General features: G+C 39.7%; 1 protein-coding gene across 4 annotated transcripts; it reads left to right on the top strand.

The window, feature by feature from the left end:
- The first annotated feature begins 750 nt into the window (after positions 1-750).
- Positions 751-18,533, top strand: pip5k1ba (phosphatidylinositol-4-phosphate 5-kinase, type I, beta a). Of its 4 annotated transcripts, none has more exons than XM_017488937.3 (15): positions 751-895; positions 5,010-5,066; positions 5,371-5,436; positions 9,284-9,414; positions 11,790-11,907; positions 12,056-12,208; positions 12,495-12,794; positions 13,136-13,335; positions 14,650-14,730; positions 14,846-14,894; positions 15,007-15,091; positions 15,222-15,362; positions 16,096-16,231; positions 17,504-17,609; positions 17,982-18,533. In XM_017488937.3, the coding sequence occupies exons 3-15, from the start codon at positions 5,371-5,373 to the stop codon at positions 17,982-17,984; spliced, it is 1,569 nt and encodes a 522-aa protein (XP_017344426.1). In that variant the 5' UTR covers positions 751-895; positions 5,010-5,066; the 3' UTR covers positions 17,985-18,533. The 4 variants fall into 4 exon arrangements, with proteins under 4 accessions (XP_017344426.1, XP_017344424.1, XP_017344427.1 ...); XM_017488935.3 differs by having other exon boundaries at positions 17,945-18,533; XM_017488938.3 differs by lacking the exon at positions 17,504-17,609.
- The last annotated feature ends 797 nt before the right edge of the window (positions 18,534-19,330 follow it).

Genomic DNA, 19,330 nt, shown 5'->3' with positions numbered 1-19,330 from the left:
AATCTTCAACAGTCAGGCTTTCAACTACAAAAATAATCACATTTATCAAATGCTTTATTTAAATTTATACCACAGCACAGATGAATGCTGGAATCTGATTGGTCAGAAGGTGTGCAGTATTTTTGCATAATAGCGGCTTGGACAGTAGCTCCGGCTGTAAACGGCAGGTTATTAATGCGCTAGTTCACTGAAGATCACTGAGATTACTGAGGACGGTTCCACTTAAACACCATAAAGATGCTTTGGACCTCAGTTCATATGAACGGTTATACTATGATAGCTTTAACACTACAATCACCACAAACAGTTCTGCACTCGAGTCTCCATCAGTGAACAGTGGAGAAGTTCAACACAACAGACTTCCTGCTTACACAACTGCACTATTTGAGCATGTAGTATTAGCACATTTACAGAAGGGGTGTATTTATTTATAATCGCACTATCCGGTGTCACCCAGATGAGGACGGGTTCCCTTCTGAGTCCGGTTCCTCTCGAGGTTTCTTCCTCATATCGTCTCGGGGAGTTTTTCCTCACCCCCGTCACCTCTGTCTGCTCATTAGAGATAAATTCATACATTTAACATTTATATCCTGAATTTATATATTTCTGTAACGCTGCTCTGGGACGATGTCCACGGTTAAAAGTGTAGAACTGTTAAAAGCGCTTCACAAATAAAACTCAACTGAATAAACAGAACTATCAGTGACAGGCGCGCGCGGGGCTGCTGGGGCGGGGCCAGCGTGGAGTGACAGGCGCGCGCGGGGCTGCTGGTGGGGCGGGGCCAGTGCGGAGTGACAGGCGCGCGCGGAGCTGCTGTAGATGAGCATTATAAGCGGAATGGCGGCTCTCTGAGGGAAACACGGAGCTTTAATGAAAATAAAGGGCAGATTTTCGGGTGAGTTTATTTATTTAATATCTGTTCTGTTGTGATTTTTTCTCTCCACTGAACTCCACTTTATTTCTGTTTCTGTCTCTGAACTACAACACGCTTTAATAATTAAAGGTCTCGTGCTCAGTAAACAGACCGCGATACTGATTACTAAAGTGAAAAACTTTCAGATCAAATATTTATTTTAATAATAAAAATCAGCACACAGTAAACTGTTTATAGGTTTAAGCGCTACGAAAATGTATTAATGTTGTTATGCATAGGTTACTAGCATGTATTAAAGTGTGTGTGTGGGGGGGGGGGGGGGTAGACATAAGATATAAAAATAATCAAATGTAATGATTAATCTCCAAGTTTCTTTTACATTCTGTTTTCCTCAGGAAGAAATGCGGAAAAGCCGATTATTATATTATAGAGTCAAATTCCCTGCCCGAGTCACTTCCTCATTATAGAGCACAGAGAAGTCTGTTACCCCAACATCATCATTTACATCATTTATCTTCATTTACATCTCAACTTACTAAACTAATGTTTCAGAGAAACATCTACAGGAACACAGCCATGACACGCTTCCTCTTCCACATGTGTACTTAACACACTATAATATGAACAGGAATAATAATAATCACAGGAATAATAATATGAACAGGGATAATAATATGAATAGGAATAATAATATGAACAGGGATAATAATATGAACAGGAATAATAATATGAACAGCAATAATAATATGAACAGCAATAATAATATGAACAGGAATAATAATATGAACATGGATACACTGTGTGAGGTGTGAGCTGTAGGTTTGTGTAAGCTGGAATATAAAATATAAATGTGAGGTGTTTTTGTGTTTTCAGTGGTGTTGTGTTACAGAGTGTGTAAGTGTGACGTGTGTGAGAGTTTCCACACTCATTCCTCATTTCTGTTAGAGAGATTACATCACCTGCTTGACTTTTATTACATCAATTGTTCTTATTCCCAACAAATGCAAACACCGTGTCCACGTGCTGTTCCAGACATATCCCTGTGTGTTACTGATAAAGAGCTTGTGTGTGTGTGTGTGTGTGTGTGTGTGTGTGTGTGTGTGTGTGTGTGTGTTGCTTCACTGTCCTATATTTACAGAACAATGGCACTCAGTTTCAGTAGAAGTGATGCATAATATTCAAATAATTCTGTTCATTGTAACTCACCTGACCACTAATACCATCTAATCAACACACACACACACACACACACACACAGATATATATATATATATATATATATATATATATATATATATATATATATATATATATATATATATAAACCTGTATACACATGTGCTTCATTAACCTGTTTGCTTGTATTTGGATGACAGCGTCTGCTAAATGAATAAATGTAAATGTAAACTCAGCGGTGTTTAAGTGACTTAGTGAGGGTTTAATGTTTTAATGTTAATGTGTTGTCGAGTATTAACCCTGACCGGATTTCTTATTACAGTTAGGGTTTGAATTTTATAGTTTGTGATTGTCTAGATTAGTAAATACTTTTGAACGACAGCAGGAAGTTTTAAGAGAGACGGAGCTCATCAGTGTGTTTGACATTGCTGTACATGAGATAAATCAACACTTTACTGAGAAACCTGATGGACAGGGATGAAGGAGACCTTTCCTGGTCCTGATTCATATCTGATGTAAAAACTTCTGACTGTCCTGATGTACACATCGACTCTGAACAGATCAGACATTTGATTCAAACTTGAAACAAACAATAAAATCTCTTCTCTTTCTGTTCATCTTTAAACATTCTGTTTTCATCATCGATCTCTTTAACAGGTCACATTGTCTCTTTACTAATCAGACCAGAAAGAGGTCATGAAATTTAAAAACATCTCTGTCTGATCTCTCTATCTCTCATTGGCCTGATGAGCTTCTTTACTTAAATAATCTGTATACATTTTTCATAAACTGAAACAGAGAATCTGATACAGAAGCTAAGCTAGCTCATGTTTAGAAAACTACAGTTGCTGAACGTTGATCAGTTCTGCTACAGGACGCTTCGAGTGCTCGGCTTGGTCTACTGAAATAATTAGTTGGATTCATATCCAGCCCACTGTCCGCCAGTTCCCTCCACTAATAACGGCACCCTTGATAAATATGAGCAAAGAAGGCTGTGAAAAATGATCTTTATTGTTTAACCTTTTCACAAAAATTCACAAAAACTCTGCTAACAAAAAATCTAAATGTTAAACAATAAAGACAATTTTTCACAGCCTTCTTTGCTCATATTTACCGAGGGTGCCAATATTAATGGAGGGAACAGTATAGCTGAGTTTGTGCAACTGAATCATACAGAATAATGTACCAGCAGGAAGGACCGCCTCCTTGAAGAGAAGTCTTCTGATTGGTTAATGTAGCTGGACATTTTTACATTAAATTTCATTTAATCAGAGTTTTTAAGGTAGTGATGGCCATCAGGACGTAGTGTAGTTTTAGTTTAGATTTTTTTTAGGAAATGAAAAACTCAATGTGTGTAAAAACTCTTTGATGGATTACCACACCCACTTTTGCTTTTCATTTGTTTATGGGGTTTTTTGCCCCTTAAACCTTTTGTACATTTGAAATATCAGTAAAATTTTTGAATGACAATAAACTGGAAAGTGTGTGTTTTAGGCAGGAGTTCACAAAACACTGTTGTGTAGTAAACAACAATTTCCATTATTAATGAATTTAAAATAGAAGTGAAATAATGTCATTAATACCAACATTCCCAGCACGCAACTATAATCCGGACAAAATAAAACCACATCTTCATTTCTATATGAAATATAATACTTGGAACAGTGGTGGCTTGGTGTTTGAGGCTCTGGGTTACTGATCAGAAGGTCAGGGGTTCAAGCCCCAGCTGCCACTGTTGGGCCCTTGAGCAAGGCCTTTAACCCTCTCTGCTCCAGGGGGCGCTGTACCATGGCTGACCCTGCACTCTGACCCCAACTTCCTGACATGCTGGGGTAGAAGAAAAGAATGCGAAGAAAAGAATTTCACTGTGCTGTGTATATGATCAATAAAGACTTATTATCATTATCATTATTTCTATACAGATGTGTGTGACTTTAACACTTCAGGATAGTTTAGGCAGAGCACAGGGTGTGTGTGTGTGTGTGTGTGTGTGTGTGTGTGTGTGTTAACAGGTTCTTATCTGGAAATGGAAACACATGTTAAATGAAGATTATGATCAGAATCATCATGGAGTAATTCTTTATCTTCTGTGTTTTATTTTATTTTCTCTGTGTATCATTAAATAATCCTCAGCTGGATTTCTGTCATCGTGAGTTCTGGTTATTTCACTGCTGAATTTTCTTTCACGTGTTTTTCTCTCGAGTTAAACAAAAGCAGAAGGGTGTGTGTTCAGCTGTTTGTTTTGTGTCTGTGACGATCAGTAAACTTCTCCTCCTTCAGCTCTCTTATAGCTGCTTCATAAAGCTGTCAGAGACTAAAATCACACTGTGGAGAAGAATTCTGTGATCTTGGGTTAAAATCAGTTGTTATAGATGTTTATTATGACCTGCTTATCAGTTCAGTCAGTACCCAAAAATTTAGACCAAAATCTAAACAAGTCATCGAAAGCAGAATGTCTTAAGAGTAATTTGAATCTGCAGCTCATGTGAACATCACTCATCTCATCACAGAATTAAACCACAGCTTCACTGGTATCATCTTGTACATGTGACAAAAATACACAAGACCACTAGCAAAAATCAGAGTTTACACACACACACACACACACACGTGTGCACTGGTCTTACTATCCTTACGAGGCTCTTCCGTTGGTTAATTAATGCTACAACTAAATCTGACACAAAACTTATAACAAAAAAGATAATAAGCAGATGTTCTCATGGGGATCAGCCAAATGTCCTCACAAGTCAAAACTCTCACATATTCCTATCCTTGTGGGTCCTCACCAAGATGTAACACCCCCCCTCCCCCCCCAACACACACACACACACACACACACACACACACTTCCTGTGTTACTGGTGTTGTCTTCATCTTTCCTCGTCTCCGGTATTTTCAGTTTCTCTCTCACTCTATCAGACCTCCTCACATTCTGTCTTTTCTCTGTCGGGGTTTACAGGACTCGTGGTCTAGTGACAGATTGGAAATGCAGTGGACATAAAGATCAGTTTAAAAGGTAAGAAAGGTGAAATGATTAGTGTGTGTGTGTGTGTGTGTGTGTGTGTGTGTGATGTGAGCGGTGATGTTTCAGAGAACAGGAACAGGCCACTTCCTCCTCTTCTCGTAATATCAGCACATCTCTCTCTCTCTCTCTCTCTCTCTCACACACACACACACACACACACACACACACACACCGGAGATCATTCTAAAACTTTATTCATTAATGAAACACAAATAATTTACAGTATGTGTAATTATAGTGAGTTAATTTATTAATTAATATTTCAATATTGATATTTATTTAATTTAAACTCTAGATGTCTGCGCCAGATGAAAGCGGAGGTAGAAAACCTCAGAAGAGCGGAGACAAGAATCAAAAAAAGGTGAGAATTATTCATCCATTAGTTCATTTGGCGTGTGAAATAAATTTATTCTCATATCAGATTTATTTATAGCATCTTTTAAAAATGTTTTACATGCAATAGGCTGAAGTTTGAACTTTAATGAAACTACTGACATTAGTGATGTTTGCTGTCTGATGTCACCCAGATGAGGATGGGTTCCTCTCGAGGTTTCTTGCTCATGGCATCTCGGAGTTTTGTCTCATCACCGTCACCTCTGGATTGTTCATTAGGATATAAATCTACATCCAGATTTCTGTAAAGCTGCATCGTGATCATTCTGTTGTTAAAAAGTGGTTAGAATAATAATTAGATTAATAATGTACTGTAACTGTAAATCTGTGTAAAATACTTAAATCATAAAGAGTCCCTTTAACACAGTAAAAGACCCAGAAACTTGAATAGTCCAAATTAAACTTAATTAAATTTAAAGTATTAAATCTGGATTAAAAGAGTTTTAGTGCAGTCCTGATGTTCTCTAAAACACTATTCCAGAGTTTCGCTGGCAGAGCTGTGATGATTGTGATGGAATCCAGAACCCCCCCCAACCCTAACCCTTGATGAGAGAGAGAGAGAGAGAGAGAATGGCCCTCCCACCCAGAGAGCAGTGATTTTGTTTTTCTTGGATTCAAACTCATTATCTCCTGACTGTAGGGCGAACACTTTGGCCACTCGGGAGCACTAGATTTTGGGGCGTGGCCGTGGGGATTAGTGATCATTCAGCTACAAGAGCGTTAGTGAGGTTGAGGTCAGGTGCGGATGTTGATGTTGTGATGATGATGTAAGGAGACTCCAGTTCCAGTTCATCCCAAAGGTGTTCAGTGGGGTCGAGGTCAGGACTCTGTGCAGGACACTCGAGTTCTTCTTCCTTCTTCCAACCTTCACACAGCACGTCTTCATGGAGCTCGCTTTGTGCACATGGACGTCGTCATGCTTGAACAGTGTTTGGGATTCTTAGTTCTTAGGGAAATGATAAAGCTACAGCGTACAGAGACGTTATATATGACTGTGTGCGTCTGACGTTGTGGAAACAGTTTGGAGGAGAAGCTCATATGGGTGTGATGGTCAAGGGTGCACATACTTTTGGCCATTTGGTGAACACCAGAGATAAAATCATTCAGATCTTTAAACATCATGAGCATGACGTCTTTGCCACCGTCGCCACCGGCTTGCTCAATTTGGATAAATTCGCACACTTAAAATCTGTATCCTGTGTTTAAATGTTTCTGTAAAGCTGCTTTGAGGCAATGTCCATTGTAAAAAGTGCTATACAAATCAAATTGAATTGAATTGAATTGAACACACAGCAGTGTAGCGTGAAGAAGACTGGAGTAATGACCTTGCACTTTCTTTTTGTGGTGAGCACACGGTGCTGAAACATGCTACAACAGTCTGATCTACAGCTTCTGAAAATATCTGCTAGTTTCACACCCTCATGTAGCATTAGCTATGTTACACACACACAGGAAATAAATAAACCAACAAAAAAGTTGTTTACAGTAGCATCTGGTGAAATCAGTAACCTCTCTGCAGGCGTTTCTGTTTATCACGGTTTAGGAGAAGGAAGTTTCTATTCATCTGAGCTTCTATGTTTTTTACATAAGTCTTCCATTTTGTGTATCTCTGCTGCAGAACTGAGGAACTGTGTAGAAGTTCTAATCAATTGTGTTTGTAAATTCATGAATATGAAGGAAAAACAATAATGGATCTAAAACAGGTCCCTGTTATGGAACGTAAGTGTAATGTCCAATCTTGAGGTTATAAGAGCAAGCGTTCTTCAGTTCACTGTTGTTCCTGCTTTTACATCCTTTTATATCAAACCTCAGTGTGTTTTCTCCTGAGAGCTGAGAGGACAATGTGGTCTTTGTGCCCTGAGAACTTTGGGGATTTAAACGGATTTTCTTTCTGCATTCCTGGCGCTGTAAATCTGATTCTTCACTCTGTTACGTAACGATACCGGTCTTCACGTAGTGTACAGGAGAACCTTAATAATATTCAGAGAACTTTATTTTCCCACACAGAAGCTCCAGCACTTATAGAGAACAACAGTGATCCATCTCAACATGCTCACACGTCTCACACGTCTCACGTGTCTCCTCTGTACACATTTGAGGATTAGGGTTTTGATTTAAAGCGTTTTTAAAGCTAAACATACTTATTATAGAATGACTCCTGTGTGTAAAATTTTAGATGAAGATGAAAATGCTTTGTGTCTGTGCTAAGAGGGAGGAGTTGTAACGTTAGCACTGTTTAGGACAAAAATGTGTTGAAAATATCACTGTGGCTGAGGATTTAGTACATCACACTCTCTTTCTCACTGGCTCACCAAGTTCAGCCCAAACACTTCCATTTCTGACAAAAAAATAGCAACAGCACAACTGGGGAAACATTTAGAGGGCATTAATCAGCAATGAGTGTGGGTGTGTGTGTGGGTGTGTGTGGGTGTAAAAATAGAGGCCTGGAGGTGAGGCATCATCTTTGTACTGTGATTTATGGAAATAAAATGACCATCAGACGTTTCGGTGGGAATTTCCAAGTCAGTTTCCAAATGACGGAAGTATTTTAACCAAGTTGTTTTTGAGTAATTATTATTAGGGTCCAAGCAGAAGACATGTGAAGGATCCTCTTGTTTTTGTCTTGTTTATAATTTTTCAACAGTTTGGCCATGTTTGTGATGCTGGTAAAACTCATGAATCCTAGCACAGAGATCAGAAGTGGTGCTGATCAGGTCCTGGTAAAAGCTCAGACTCAGGTTTCCCCATGGACATTTTTTGTTATTTATGGCTATTCAGTTTAATCAGCATGGGTCTCCTTAAAACAGACAAATTTTACAATCACCTCCATTAACTCCACCCAACATGATGTCCGCCATTTTGGCTTTCCTGTTGAGAATATCCAAACATTTCAATACTTCTCTTAGGAGATAAATCAGCTTAAACCCAGGTTTGATCTGTTTAATGTCAGTGTCTGTGATGTGAAGGAAATGTTGGTGTGTTAAAGGTGTTGTCATGGGGTGAAGGGTGAAGGTGTCGATCACACAGCACAAACAGGCCGTGTGACATGGTTCCACTGTAGTTGAAGCTCCTCCACAATTTTTCTGTGTTCATGACTGTACAGTTCTCACTTTGTGTTTTGTCACAAATTACAAACACACACCGTCTTATAAAGTCCGAGTAGGCGTTTACATCCAATCTTTTTGTTTCCTGCTTCCAGTGTTTGTGTTGCTGATACGGCCGTTATCTTTATAACTTCACATGGTCATGTCCGCTTCCTGTGCTGCTCCATGTGACATCGGTCACGCAGGCTGGATCTTCTCTCTCTCTCTTTCTCTCTCTCTCTTTCTCTCTCTCTCTCTCTTTCTCTCTCTCTCTTTCTCTCTCCCTCTCTCTCTCTTTCTTTCTCTTTCTCTCTCTCTCTCTTTCTCTCTCTCTTTCTCTCTCTCTCTTTCTCTCTCCCTCTCTCTCTCTCTTTCTTTCTCTTTCTCTCTCTCTCTTTCTCTCTCCCTCTGTCTCTCTTTCTCTCTCTCTCTTTCTCTTTCTCTCTCTCTCTCTTTCTCTCTCTCTCTTTCTCTCTCTTTCTCTGTCTCTCTCTTTCTCTTTCTCTCTCTCTCTTTCTCTGTCTCTCTGTTTCTCTGTCTTTCTCTCTCTCTTTCTCTCTCTCTCTCTTTCTCTCTCTTTCTCTTTCTCTCTTTCTCTTTCTCTCTCTCTCTCTCTCTTTCTCTCTCTCTCTCTCTTTCTCTCTCTCTCTGTCTCTCTCTGTCTCTCTCTCTCTCTCTCTCTCTCTCCCTCTCTCTTATTTAATGTGTGTTATTTAATGTGTTTGATTTCAGCCCACAGCCGAGGCAGTGAAAGGAGCCATTCAGCTGGGGATTGCCTACACCGTGGGGAACCTGACCTCCAAACCAGACCGAGATGTTCTCATGCAGGACTTTTATGTGGTGGAGAGCGTCTTTTTCCCCAGGTATTTCACTCTGCACTGTTATACATCATTAATAAAATACTGCGTGTGTTACAATAAAATACTGAGTGACGGGGTGGTGTGATGAAGCAGACTGTTACCACACCATCAGTTGATTATTTTCCTACAACAACGTATGCCCAAGTGTTTTATTCCTCTTACACCAGCGCGATTTACCAACAGTGACCGTGACATTTTACTTTTAATATGTTTATAGTTACGTTTAATGTCCATAAAACGAGTTAGTTCCTGTTTCTCACTGACATTATAGCAGCTATAAACACTCATTCCCTCACCATCTCTTTATTCTCTCTCTCTGTTCTCTCTCTCTATTCTCTTTATTCTCTCTCTCTATTCTCTCTCTTTATTCTCTCTCTTTATTCTCTCTCTCTATTCACTCTCTCTCTATTCTCTTTATTCTCTCTCTCTATTCTCTCTCTCTTTATTCTCTCTCTTTATTCTCTCTCTCTATTCTCTCTCTCTCTATTCTTTTTATTCTCTCTCTATATTCTCTCTCTCTGTTCTCTCTCTCTATTCTCTCTTTATTCTCTCTCTTTATTCTCTCTCTCTATTCTCTCTCTCTTTATTCTCTCTTTATTCTCCCTCTTTATTCTCTCTCTATTCTCTCTATTCTCTCTCTTTACTCTCTCTCTTTATTCTCTCTCTGTTCTCTCTCTCTATTCTCTCTCTCTTTATTCTCTCTTTATTCTCTCTCTGTATTCTCTCTCTCTATTCTCTCTCTCTTTATTCTCCCTCTTTATTCTCTCTCTATTCTCTCTCTCTTTATTCTCTCTCTTTATTCTCCCTCTTTATTCTCTCTCTATTCTCTCTCTTTATTCTCTCTCTCTGTTCTCTCTCTCTATTCTCTCTCTTTATTCTCTCTCTATTCTCTCTCTCTTTATTCTCCCTCTTTATTCTCTCTCTCTATTCTTTCTCTTCAAGTAAATAAGACAAAAAAGCAGCCTGTTACGTGTGTTAGTGAGAAACAGTAAAGTGTAAACTCTGTGATGAAGATTTGGGAAAACGTAAAGTTCCAGCTTCACCTCTGACAGTTACACAGCACTGACACTGGAGACTCCTTCCACACACGTTACATAAGTTACAGAGAACTTCACCACATCAGTGATTAATCTGTTTATGTGAAGCGTCCATCATAAATAAGCTGTTACTATAGAAACAATAACGTATTAGAAGTAATGTATTAAGCATAATTATTCCACAGCGCTGTTGAATTCTCGACTCTGATTGGCTGACAGGCGTTCTGAGGTGTGCAGTGATTTTTCAGTAAATGCACAGCTAAAGTAGTTCCAGTTTCAGGTCTTGATCGCTTTACAGTTCCATATCACTTCGCCGAGTCAACTGAAATAATGGAAAAGTGATCCTGCTGTCCAACGCAGAGCGCGCGCGCACACACACACACACACACACACACACACACACACCTAACAACAAACAACATGACAGAAAACTACGATTTTCCAGAAATAAGTAAGGAATAACTGACGACGAGACGTTTAGAAAAGTAGCACACACCTGAGGTGGTAATGCAGCCATGAGGGGAGGCAGAGGCTTGAGCCATTGATATTTACAGCAATCAGTAGGTGGTTTTATCCAGAGCTACTTACATTTATCTCATTTTATACAACTGAACAATTAAGAGTTAGGGCTACTCACTCAGGGGTAGCTTGGTGGGATTTGAACTCATGACCTTCCAAGCAGTAGTCCAATGTCTTAACCGCTGATATAAAAAGTATCAATATTTATTTGTTGTATTTTCTGCAGTAATAATAACAAATAAAAAGAGCGTTTTAAGGACAAAAACCTGACATATGTCTTAAAATAAAACATCTGAACAATGTCTTGAGGTGTGGTAACTGTGGTATAAGTGGAATAATTGTTGTAATAAAAATGAGGAAACATATTCACAAAGGAGAAATTTTTATTTAATGAAACGTATGAAATGCAAAACAATTTTGTTGCCTGAACCTCTCGGTCAGAGGATGTGGATGAGGCTGGAGGCAGTTATAAAGGTATAAAGGTAAAGAATTAACATAAAGAATATTACAGAATATTTATATCACAGAAAGGATGCAACCTTTTAAACTTAAAAAAAAAAATTCCACTGTTAAGTGGAAACTATTACATATTGAGTGGTACACTATTACTGTTACTTTCATAATGAGGTAATGTATAAATTAAAAAAAATTGGTCTTCTTCCTTTTATCTTGTGGGGATACAAACTTTTGCACCTGACTATATTTTGTAATATGAAACATGACCTGATTCATCTGCACTAAATTTCATTTTTTTTTTTATTAAATGAAATTTAGTGAAGCTGTGTGTCAATGAAGCTCTGTTGTTGTCGTTGTTGTTGTTAGTGAAGGCAGTAACCTGACCCCAGGACATCACTACCCAGACTTCCGCTTTAAAATCTACGCTCCTCTCGCCTTCCGCTATTTCAGAGAACTGTTTGGTATCAAACCCGATGACTATCTGGTGAGTTTTTATTTAAACTTCAGCTCTGATAAGTGACGTGTGAAATGATCTGGGATCAGCATGGCAGTGATTATAATATTAATATATATAAAACATTATTGCTGTGGTATATTTTAGTGATCTGTCTGTTTTTTGCTGTTTTCTGCAGTATTCCATGTGTAATGAGCCCCTGATCGAGCTGTCGAACCCGGGGGCGAGCAGCTCGTGGTTTTACGTAACTAGTGATGACGAGTTTATCATCAAAACGGTGCAGCACAAAGAGGCGGAGTTTCTGCAGAAGCTGCTTCCTGGTTATTACATGGTGAGGAACAGAACGAGAACACGGCCATGATGGTAGAGAAATTATTCACCAGCAGGGACATTAGGTTTCTTCTGCAGAAACATTCTAGAGTTTAAAGGAGCTCATTTCCACACCTGGGGCAGAAAACATTTAAGTAGAAGTCTGGAAATGTTGTTTTCAGTGTAAATATTCAACAATAAAATCCTATTCAGAAGTGATTAGTGTGGAGATTTAAATTTACAATAAATAATACAGCATATTTTACCCATAATAAAACGACCTTTCTGTGTGTGTGTGTGTTTTGCAGAACCTGAACCAGAACCCGAGGACGCTGCTACCTAAGTTTTATGGTCTTTACTGTGTTCAGTGTGGAGGAGTGAATATTAGGCTGGTGGTGATGAATAACGTTCTGCCTCGCTCTGTAAACATGCACTACAAATACGACCTGAAGGGTTCCACGTACAAACGCAGAGCCTCACGTAAAGAACGCGCCAAGTCCTCACCCACCTTCAAAGACCTGGACTTCCAGGACATGCACTCGGACGGGCTTTACTTTGACACAGACACGTACAACGCACTGATGAAGACGCTACAGCGAGACTGTCGGGTCAGTCCTGTCAGTTTACACACACACACACACATACACAAGTTAACCTGACAACCTGTAGAAAGAAATTCAGGTGAACTGTATAGATGTAAGAAAAAGAACTGGATTTGATGATCAGTGTGCTTAGTGTGAGAGACAGAATACTCTTAAGTGCAGGATGTGAATTAGAATCAGTTATAATGATATTTAGGCTATAAAATTTCAGAGAATTATTCAATATCAAACCAAACGACTATCTGGTGAGTTTTTAATGTCCCTGTGTAACGGCCAACGCCTGCCCCTGTGTAGCGGCCAACGCCTGCCCCTGTGTAACGGCTTTTTATGCTGAATGTCCTGAACAGGTGCTGGAGAGTTTTAAGATCATGGACTACAGCCTGCTGTTGGGAATCCACGTGCTGGACATACGGCTGAGGGACAGAGGGGGACGAGGAGACAGCAAGCGACAGGGAGGACAGAAAGTGCTTTACTCCACGGCTCTCGAGTCCATCCAAGGAGGAGGCATAGCTGTGGAGCCACGCCCGAACCCCAATGATGACGACACGTCAGTACATCGATTAGCATGCTTCTGTACTGTGTGTGTGTGTGTGTGTGTGTGTGTGTGTGTGTGTGTGTGTGTGTGTGTTTTTAATTGTCTAATTAACCCTTATTCACTAATCCTATGTCACATGACACATGTGTTTTATGATATCAGGTTGATAATTGACAGAAGTAGTCATTATGACAGCTTGTAGGAGTAATTAAGTGTTTATGTATCTGTGGGTCTGTAGGTGTTTAACACTTCCTGTATTCATGTTGTACTGTAAGTGCATTTCTAACATATTAAATGGCATCTTGCCGTACAGACACTACGCCAGGGCTTGTGTTATAATGCGTTATAGTATACAGTGTTCCTATGAACAGATATTATAATGCCTTGAAAGTTGAAAGTTTTCTGCATAACTGTGACCTAAAACATCATCAGATTTTCACACGTCCTAAAAGTAGAACCCAAATATACACATGAGACAAATTTATAATCATTTATTTATTGTGAAATGATCCTGTATTACATACAGTGCTGTGAAAAGGTATTTGCCCCCATCCTGATTTCTTCTGTATTTGTATATATCTCATACTAAATAGTTTCAGAGATTAAACCAAATCTAAGATAAAACAAAGCCGATCTGAGGAAACACACAGTACAGTTTTTAAATGATGTTATTTATTGAAGCAAAACAATTATCCAGTACCAACTGGGCCTGTGTGAAAATGTATTTGCCCCCGTAGTTACTAATTCCCCAAATCTATGACACTGCATTGATAATGGAGTTCAGCTGAATGAGACACAACCAGGCCTGATTACTGCAAACCCTGTTCAATCACATCAGCACTTAAATAGAACTTTTTCAGCAGCAGGAAGTTGGTTAAAAGATCTTACCTAGTAACACACTGTGCCAAAGCTGAAAGAGATTCCAGAAATGATGATGAAGAAGGTGATTGAAATACATCAGTCTGGGAAGGGTTACAAAGCTATTTCAAAGGCTCTGGGACTCCAAAGAACCACAGCGAGAGCCGTTATCTCCACATGGAAAAACTCTGCACAGTAGTGAACCTTCCCAGAAGTGTCCGACCTTCCAAAATTCCTCCAAAGGCACAGCAACGTCTCATCCAGGAAGTCACAAAAGAGCCAAGGACAACATCAAAGGACCTACAGGCCTCTCTTACATCAATAAAGGTCACTGTTCATGGCTTCACTATCAGAAAGACACTGGGCAAAAATGGCTTCCATGGACAAATACTTTTTCACAGCAGTGTATAAATGAATTTATAATGCATTATGAACACACTATTTACAGGAAGTGTTCTGTTTGTGTAGAATGGGTGGAATTCCTGCGAAACACAAAGACGAGAAGCTGCTCATCTTTTTGGGAATCATCGACATCCTGCAGTCGTACAGGTACACACACACACACACACACACACACACACACACACAGATATTAAACAGCTTTAATGAGTGAGGAAGATTGGAAAGTGTGTATCGGTGTGTGAAGTGTGTGTTTTGTGTACAGGTTTATTAAGAAGGTGGAACACTCATGGAAGGCTCTTGTACATGATGGTGTAAGTTCTTGTACAGTTTCTCTGTTAGATGTGCTTACATGTGTTGAATGTTGGAGGTGTGTGTGATTATCGTGTGTGTGTGTGTGTGTGTGTGTGTGTGTGTGCGTTGCAGGACACAGTGTCGGTCCACAGGCCGAGTTTCTACGCTGAAAGGTTTTTAAAGTTTATGGGAGGAACGGTGTTTAAGAAGATTAATTGTAAGTGATGTAATTTCTCAACAGTGTTGAACTGCTGCAGGTCATTTCTCTCTCCCTCTCTCTCTCTCTCTCTCTCTCTCATTTCTTATTTCTTTCCCTCTTTCTCTTTTTCTGTTCTTTGTCGGTGTAGCTCTGCGAGGTGCTTCCTCTCGAAGGAAACGAAACTCAGTCCAGCCAGTGAGATCTGCATCACATGAAGCCCTGTCTCCGATTAAAGAGGAGAGAACTGAGGAGAGAAAAGCACAGAGTCTGGAGAACCTCGATGATAACGGTACTAAGTGTTCTACAGGCACTGATGTGATCGTGAAGTTCTCCTCAGGGTTTCTTTCCCTTTTTTACTATCATATATCATTTTTCTCTTTTACTGCATCAGCACTTTTGCTGTTACTCAGTAATAAGAAGCAGATTGGACATTTACTCAACGTCTAGTTTTTGATGATTTCATAACTGATTTTTGATTGGCTCCTGTAGATTGTCTCAGCCAATCAGGGTGTCTGATTCAGAGTTTTAGTTGGCAGTAGGGCAAAAGATCTTGAAACAATAATTTTTTTTCATATGATGATATCACAGTATTTAGATTAGATGATATTCACAGAGACATGTACATCAGACGCAACAAATAAACAAATAAAAAAATGTGTGTAATTGTTAGTAAAGAAGTCATAATATTTAAGGAGATGTTTATGTAACATGCAAGGAAGGAGTCTCCAGTGTCAGCGCTGTGTAACAGTCGGAGATAAAGCTGTAACTTTAATTTTTTCCACATCTTCAGCACAGTTTGTATTTTATAACTGAGACTCGTGTGCTTCTGTATTTTTGTGTTGTTGTTTTTTCTGGTTCTCTCTGTTAAAGACGGAGTGGTGTTTATCACCTCCCTCACGGCCGCGATTTAAAGTGTAAACATGTTTATTCCATGAAGAGTCTGGCATGTTGTGGCAGTTAAAATTAACAGATAGTTTAAATCAGGATGTCTGTTCATCTCTGTTTTGATGTTCTTATGACAGATTTGGGTTTGTTTGTGAAACCTGACATCATCCCAAGCTCCACGGATCTGCACGCCGCTGTTTCAGCCGCAACCGTGAACTCCATCTCCTCCTCAGATGATCTCAATAAATTCACGGAGGACGACGGCATCAGCAGGTGATTTTATTAATCACTCACTTTTCTAATTTTTTCACCAGAATCATTAACACATTTATCTCGGGTTCTAGTGAGAGGAAGTGAAACAGACGGAACATTCACTCTGTGTTCACATCCATTCATCTCTTTACTGACTAATAACAATAAATAAATAAATAAATCATCTACTACATAACAAATAATATATTTTTAATAATAACATATATTTAAAGAATAAATACAATATAACTAGAAATAAAAATATACTACTAATAATTTTTTTAAACACTCAACAAATATGCCAACTGCTTGAAACTCTGAATTAATAAAGAATATTCTAATGGACCTGAAATACACAACAACACTCAAGCCAGTGTTAATGTCACAGCTGTGATTATTGCTCTGACGCGTGTGTTTTACGTGTTGCTCTGACGCGCGTGTTTAACGTGTTGCTCTGACGCGCGTGTTTAACGTGTTGCTCTGATGCGCGTGTTTAACGTGTTGCTGATGCGCGTGTTTAACGTGTTGCTGATGCGCGTGTTTAACATGTTGCTCTGACGCGCGTGTTTAACGTGTTGCTCTGACGCGCGTGTTTTACGTGTTGCTCTGACGCGCGTGTTTAACGTGTTGCTCTGACGCGCGTGTTTAACGTGTTGCTGATGCGCGTGTTTAACATGTTGCTCTGACGCGCGTGTTTAACATGTTGCTGATGCGCGTGTTTAACGTGTTGCTCTGACGCGTGTGTTTAACGTGTTGCTGATGCGCGTGTTTTACGTGTTGCTCTGATGCGCGTGTTTAACGTGTTGCTGATGCGCGTGTTTTACGTGTTGCTCTGACGCGCGTGTTTAACATGTTGCTGATGCGCGTGTTTAACGTGTTGCTCTGATGCGCGTGTTTAACGTGTTGCTGATGCGCGTGTTTTACGTGTTGCTCTGACGCGCGTGTTTTACGTGTTGCTCTGACGCGCGTGTTTAACGTGTTGCTCTGACGCGCGTGTTTAACGTGTTGCTCTGACGCGCGTGTTTTACGTGTTGCTCTGACGCGCGTGTTTAACGTGTTGCTCTGACGCGCGTGTTTAACGTGTTGCTGATGCGCGTGTTTTACGTGTTGCTCTGACGCGCGGTTTACGTGTTGCTGATGCGCGTGTTTTACGTGTTGCTGATGCGCGTGTTTTACGTGTTGCTGATGCGTGTGTTTTACGTGTTGCTGCTGCGTTGTGTTTAACGTGTTGCTGATGCGCGTGTTTAACGTGTTGCTGCTGCGTGTGTTTTACGTGTTGCTCCGATGTTGCAGAGGTGATTGTGGGAATTCCAGCTCCACACTGGCTCTGGATGACTCGACGTTCCGGTCTGATTCCTCACACAGCAGCACGTCAGATTCAGTGCTGGATGTTTATCTGGTGAGATTAAAGCAGATTGTCTGACTCTCATTAACATTCTCCTGATAACACTCACATTCCCACTGAGGCACTGATTTCGATTTTTTTCTCCTTCCTTTCTTCCATCACCGATTGCTCGTTCTCTCTCATGTTAATGCCACGTGAGCGGATTTATTTAAATGAGCAGCTAAAATCTGATTTAAAAAAAAATCTAATTCAGGGAAAAAACAGCATTCCACTTTATCTAATCTGATTAAAGCCATATTGATTAAACTGGATTAAACTGTGTGTGTGTGTGTGTGTGTGTGTGTGTGTGTGTGTGTGTGTGTGTGTGTGTGTGTGTGTGTGATTTACAGAAACATTAACTCTGGCGTCTGATTGTTTGTGTTCCAGTGACGTGGGAAGTTCTCTTGCTGCCGTCTGAAACACGATGCGTCTTCACAGCGAGTGACCTGCTGACGCTTCATATCACACTCAGAAATTCAGCTCAAACTCAACTCCACTTTATTATTATTATTATTATTATTATTATTATTATTATTATTGTGTTAAATCCATGTACCTGTTCTGCTAATCTGATCAGATGCACATGTTGTGGTATTTTGGTGTTATTTCTGAGAGATGTATTTTTAACACTCGGACGTTCCGCCTTGTTTTCAGACGGCTGCGAGGATCAACTTCCTCAGGGTCAAATAATTTTACATTAAATTAAAAGCTGAAAGGAAAAATAATCAAATTGGCACTACACAAAAACCAATCCAAAACTCTTCATGAATTATTAGTATTAAAAAAATCCCCGATCTGATGTTTTCATTAGAATATTTTCTTAAACCACATTTAAAGTGATTTTATTACAGATGTGTGTGTAATATATTGTAAAAGGTTCTGTATTTATATAAATCTGTTTAATAGAAATTGTACTATTAAACACTGTCTGTTTACCAATTTGTATTTATGTATTTAAGTGTGTGTGAGAGAGAGATAAAGAGTGTGTGTGTGAGAGAGAGAGAAAGAGAGAGCGCATGTGTGTGTGAGAAAGAAAGATAGTGTGTGTGTGTGTGAGAGAGAGAGAGTGCACATGTGTGTGAGAGAGAGATAAAGAGTGTGTGTGTGTGTGAGAGAGAGATAAAGAGTGTGTGTGTGAGAGAGAGAGAGAGAGCGCATGTGTGTGTGAGAAAGAGAGATAGTGTGTGTGTGTGTGAGAGAGAGAGAGTGCACATGTGTGTGAGAGAGAGATAAAGAGTGTGTGTGTGTGAGAGAGTGTGTGTGAGAGAGAGAGTGTGTGGGAGAGAGAGATAGAGTGTGTGTGAGAGAGTGCGCATGTGTGTGTGGGAGAGATAAAGAGTGTGTGTGAGAGAGTGTGTGGGAGAGAGAGATAGAGTGTGTGTGTGAGAGAGTGCGCATGTGTGTGTGAGAGAGATAAAGAGTGTGTGTGTGTGAGAGATAGAGTGTGTGTGTGTGAGAGAGAGAGAGAGAGCGAGCGAGAGAGTTCCACATGTAACTTGCACTCTGCAGTGATTGAACGGAGAGATGAAGCACGCTGGACCTTTTACACCAATAAAAGACAATTTTCTTTAGGCCAGATGTTCAGAAGATCCAGATAGAAGCTTTTCTAGGTTACCACATCTGGATTATTACTGCTCTAAATCAGACTAGTACGGAATATACTATATCCTGCAGGCTACTAGCTATGTAAAGAACAACAGGTAGATTAACATGGGGTCACTTTAAATGTTTTTATT

Source organism: Ictalurus punctatus, chromosome 16 (assembly GCF_001660625.3).
Source record: "Ictalurus punctatus breed USDA103 chromosome 16, Coco_2.0, whole genome shotgun sequence".
In the NCBI taxonomy this organism is placed as follows: domain Eukaryota; kingdom Metazoa; phylum Chordata; class Actinopteri; order Siluriformes; family Ictaluridae; genus Ictalurus; species Ictalurus punctatus.
Note: the sequence above shows the minus strand (reverse complement) of the source record. Positions and strands in the feature narration are given on the sequence as shown.

What these genes read in the sequence shown, in the direction of transcription:
- pip5k1ba (XM_017488935.3), top strand. Translation starts at nt 5,371, where the DNA reads ATGTCTGCGCCAGATGAAAGCGGAGGTAGAAAACCTCAGAAGAGCGGA. An exon ending in AGGCTCTTGTACATGATGGT is followed by an intron (nt 14,895 to 15,006) that starts GTAAGTTCTTGT and finishes TGTGCGTTGCAG; the next exon opens with GACACAGTGTCGGTCCACAG. An exon ending in GAGGACGACGGCATCAGCAG is followed by an intron (nt 16,232 to 17,503) that starts GTGATTTTATTA and finishes CCGATGTTGCAG; the next exon opens with AGGTGATTGTGGGAATTCCA.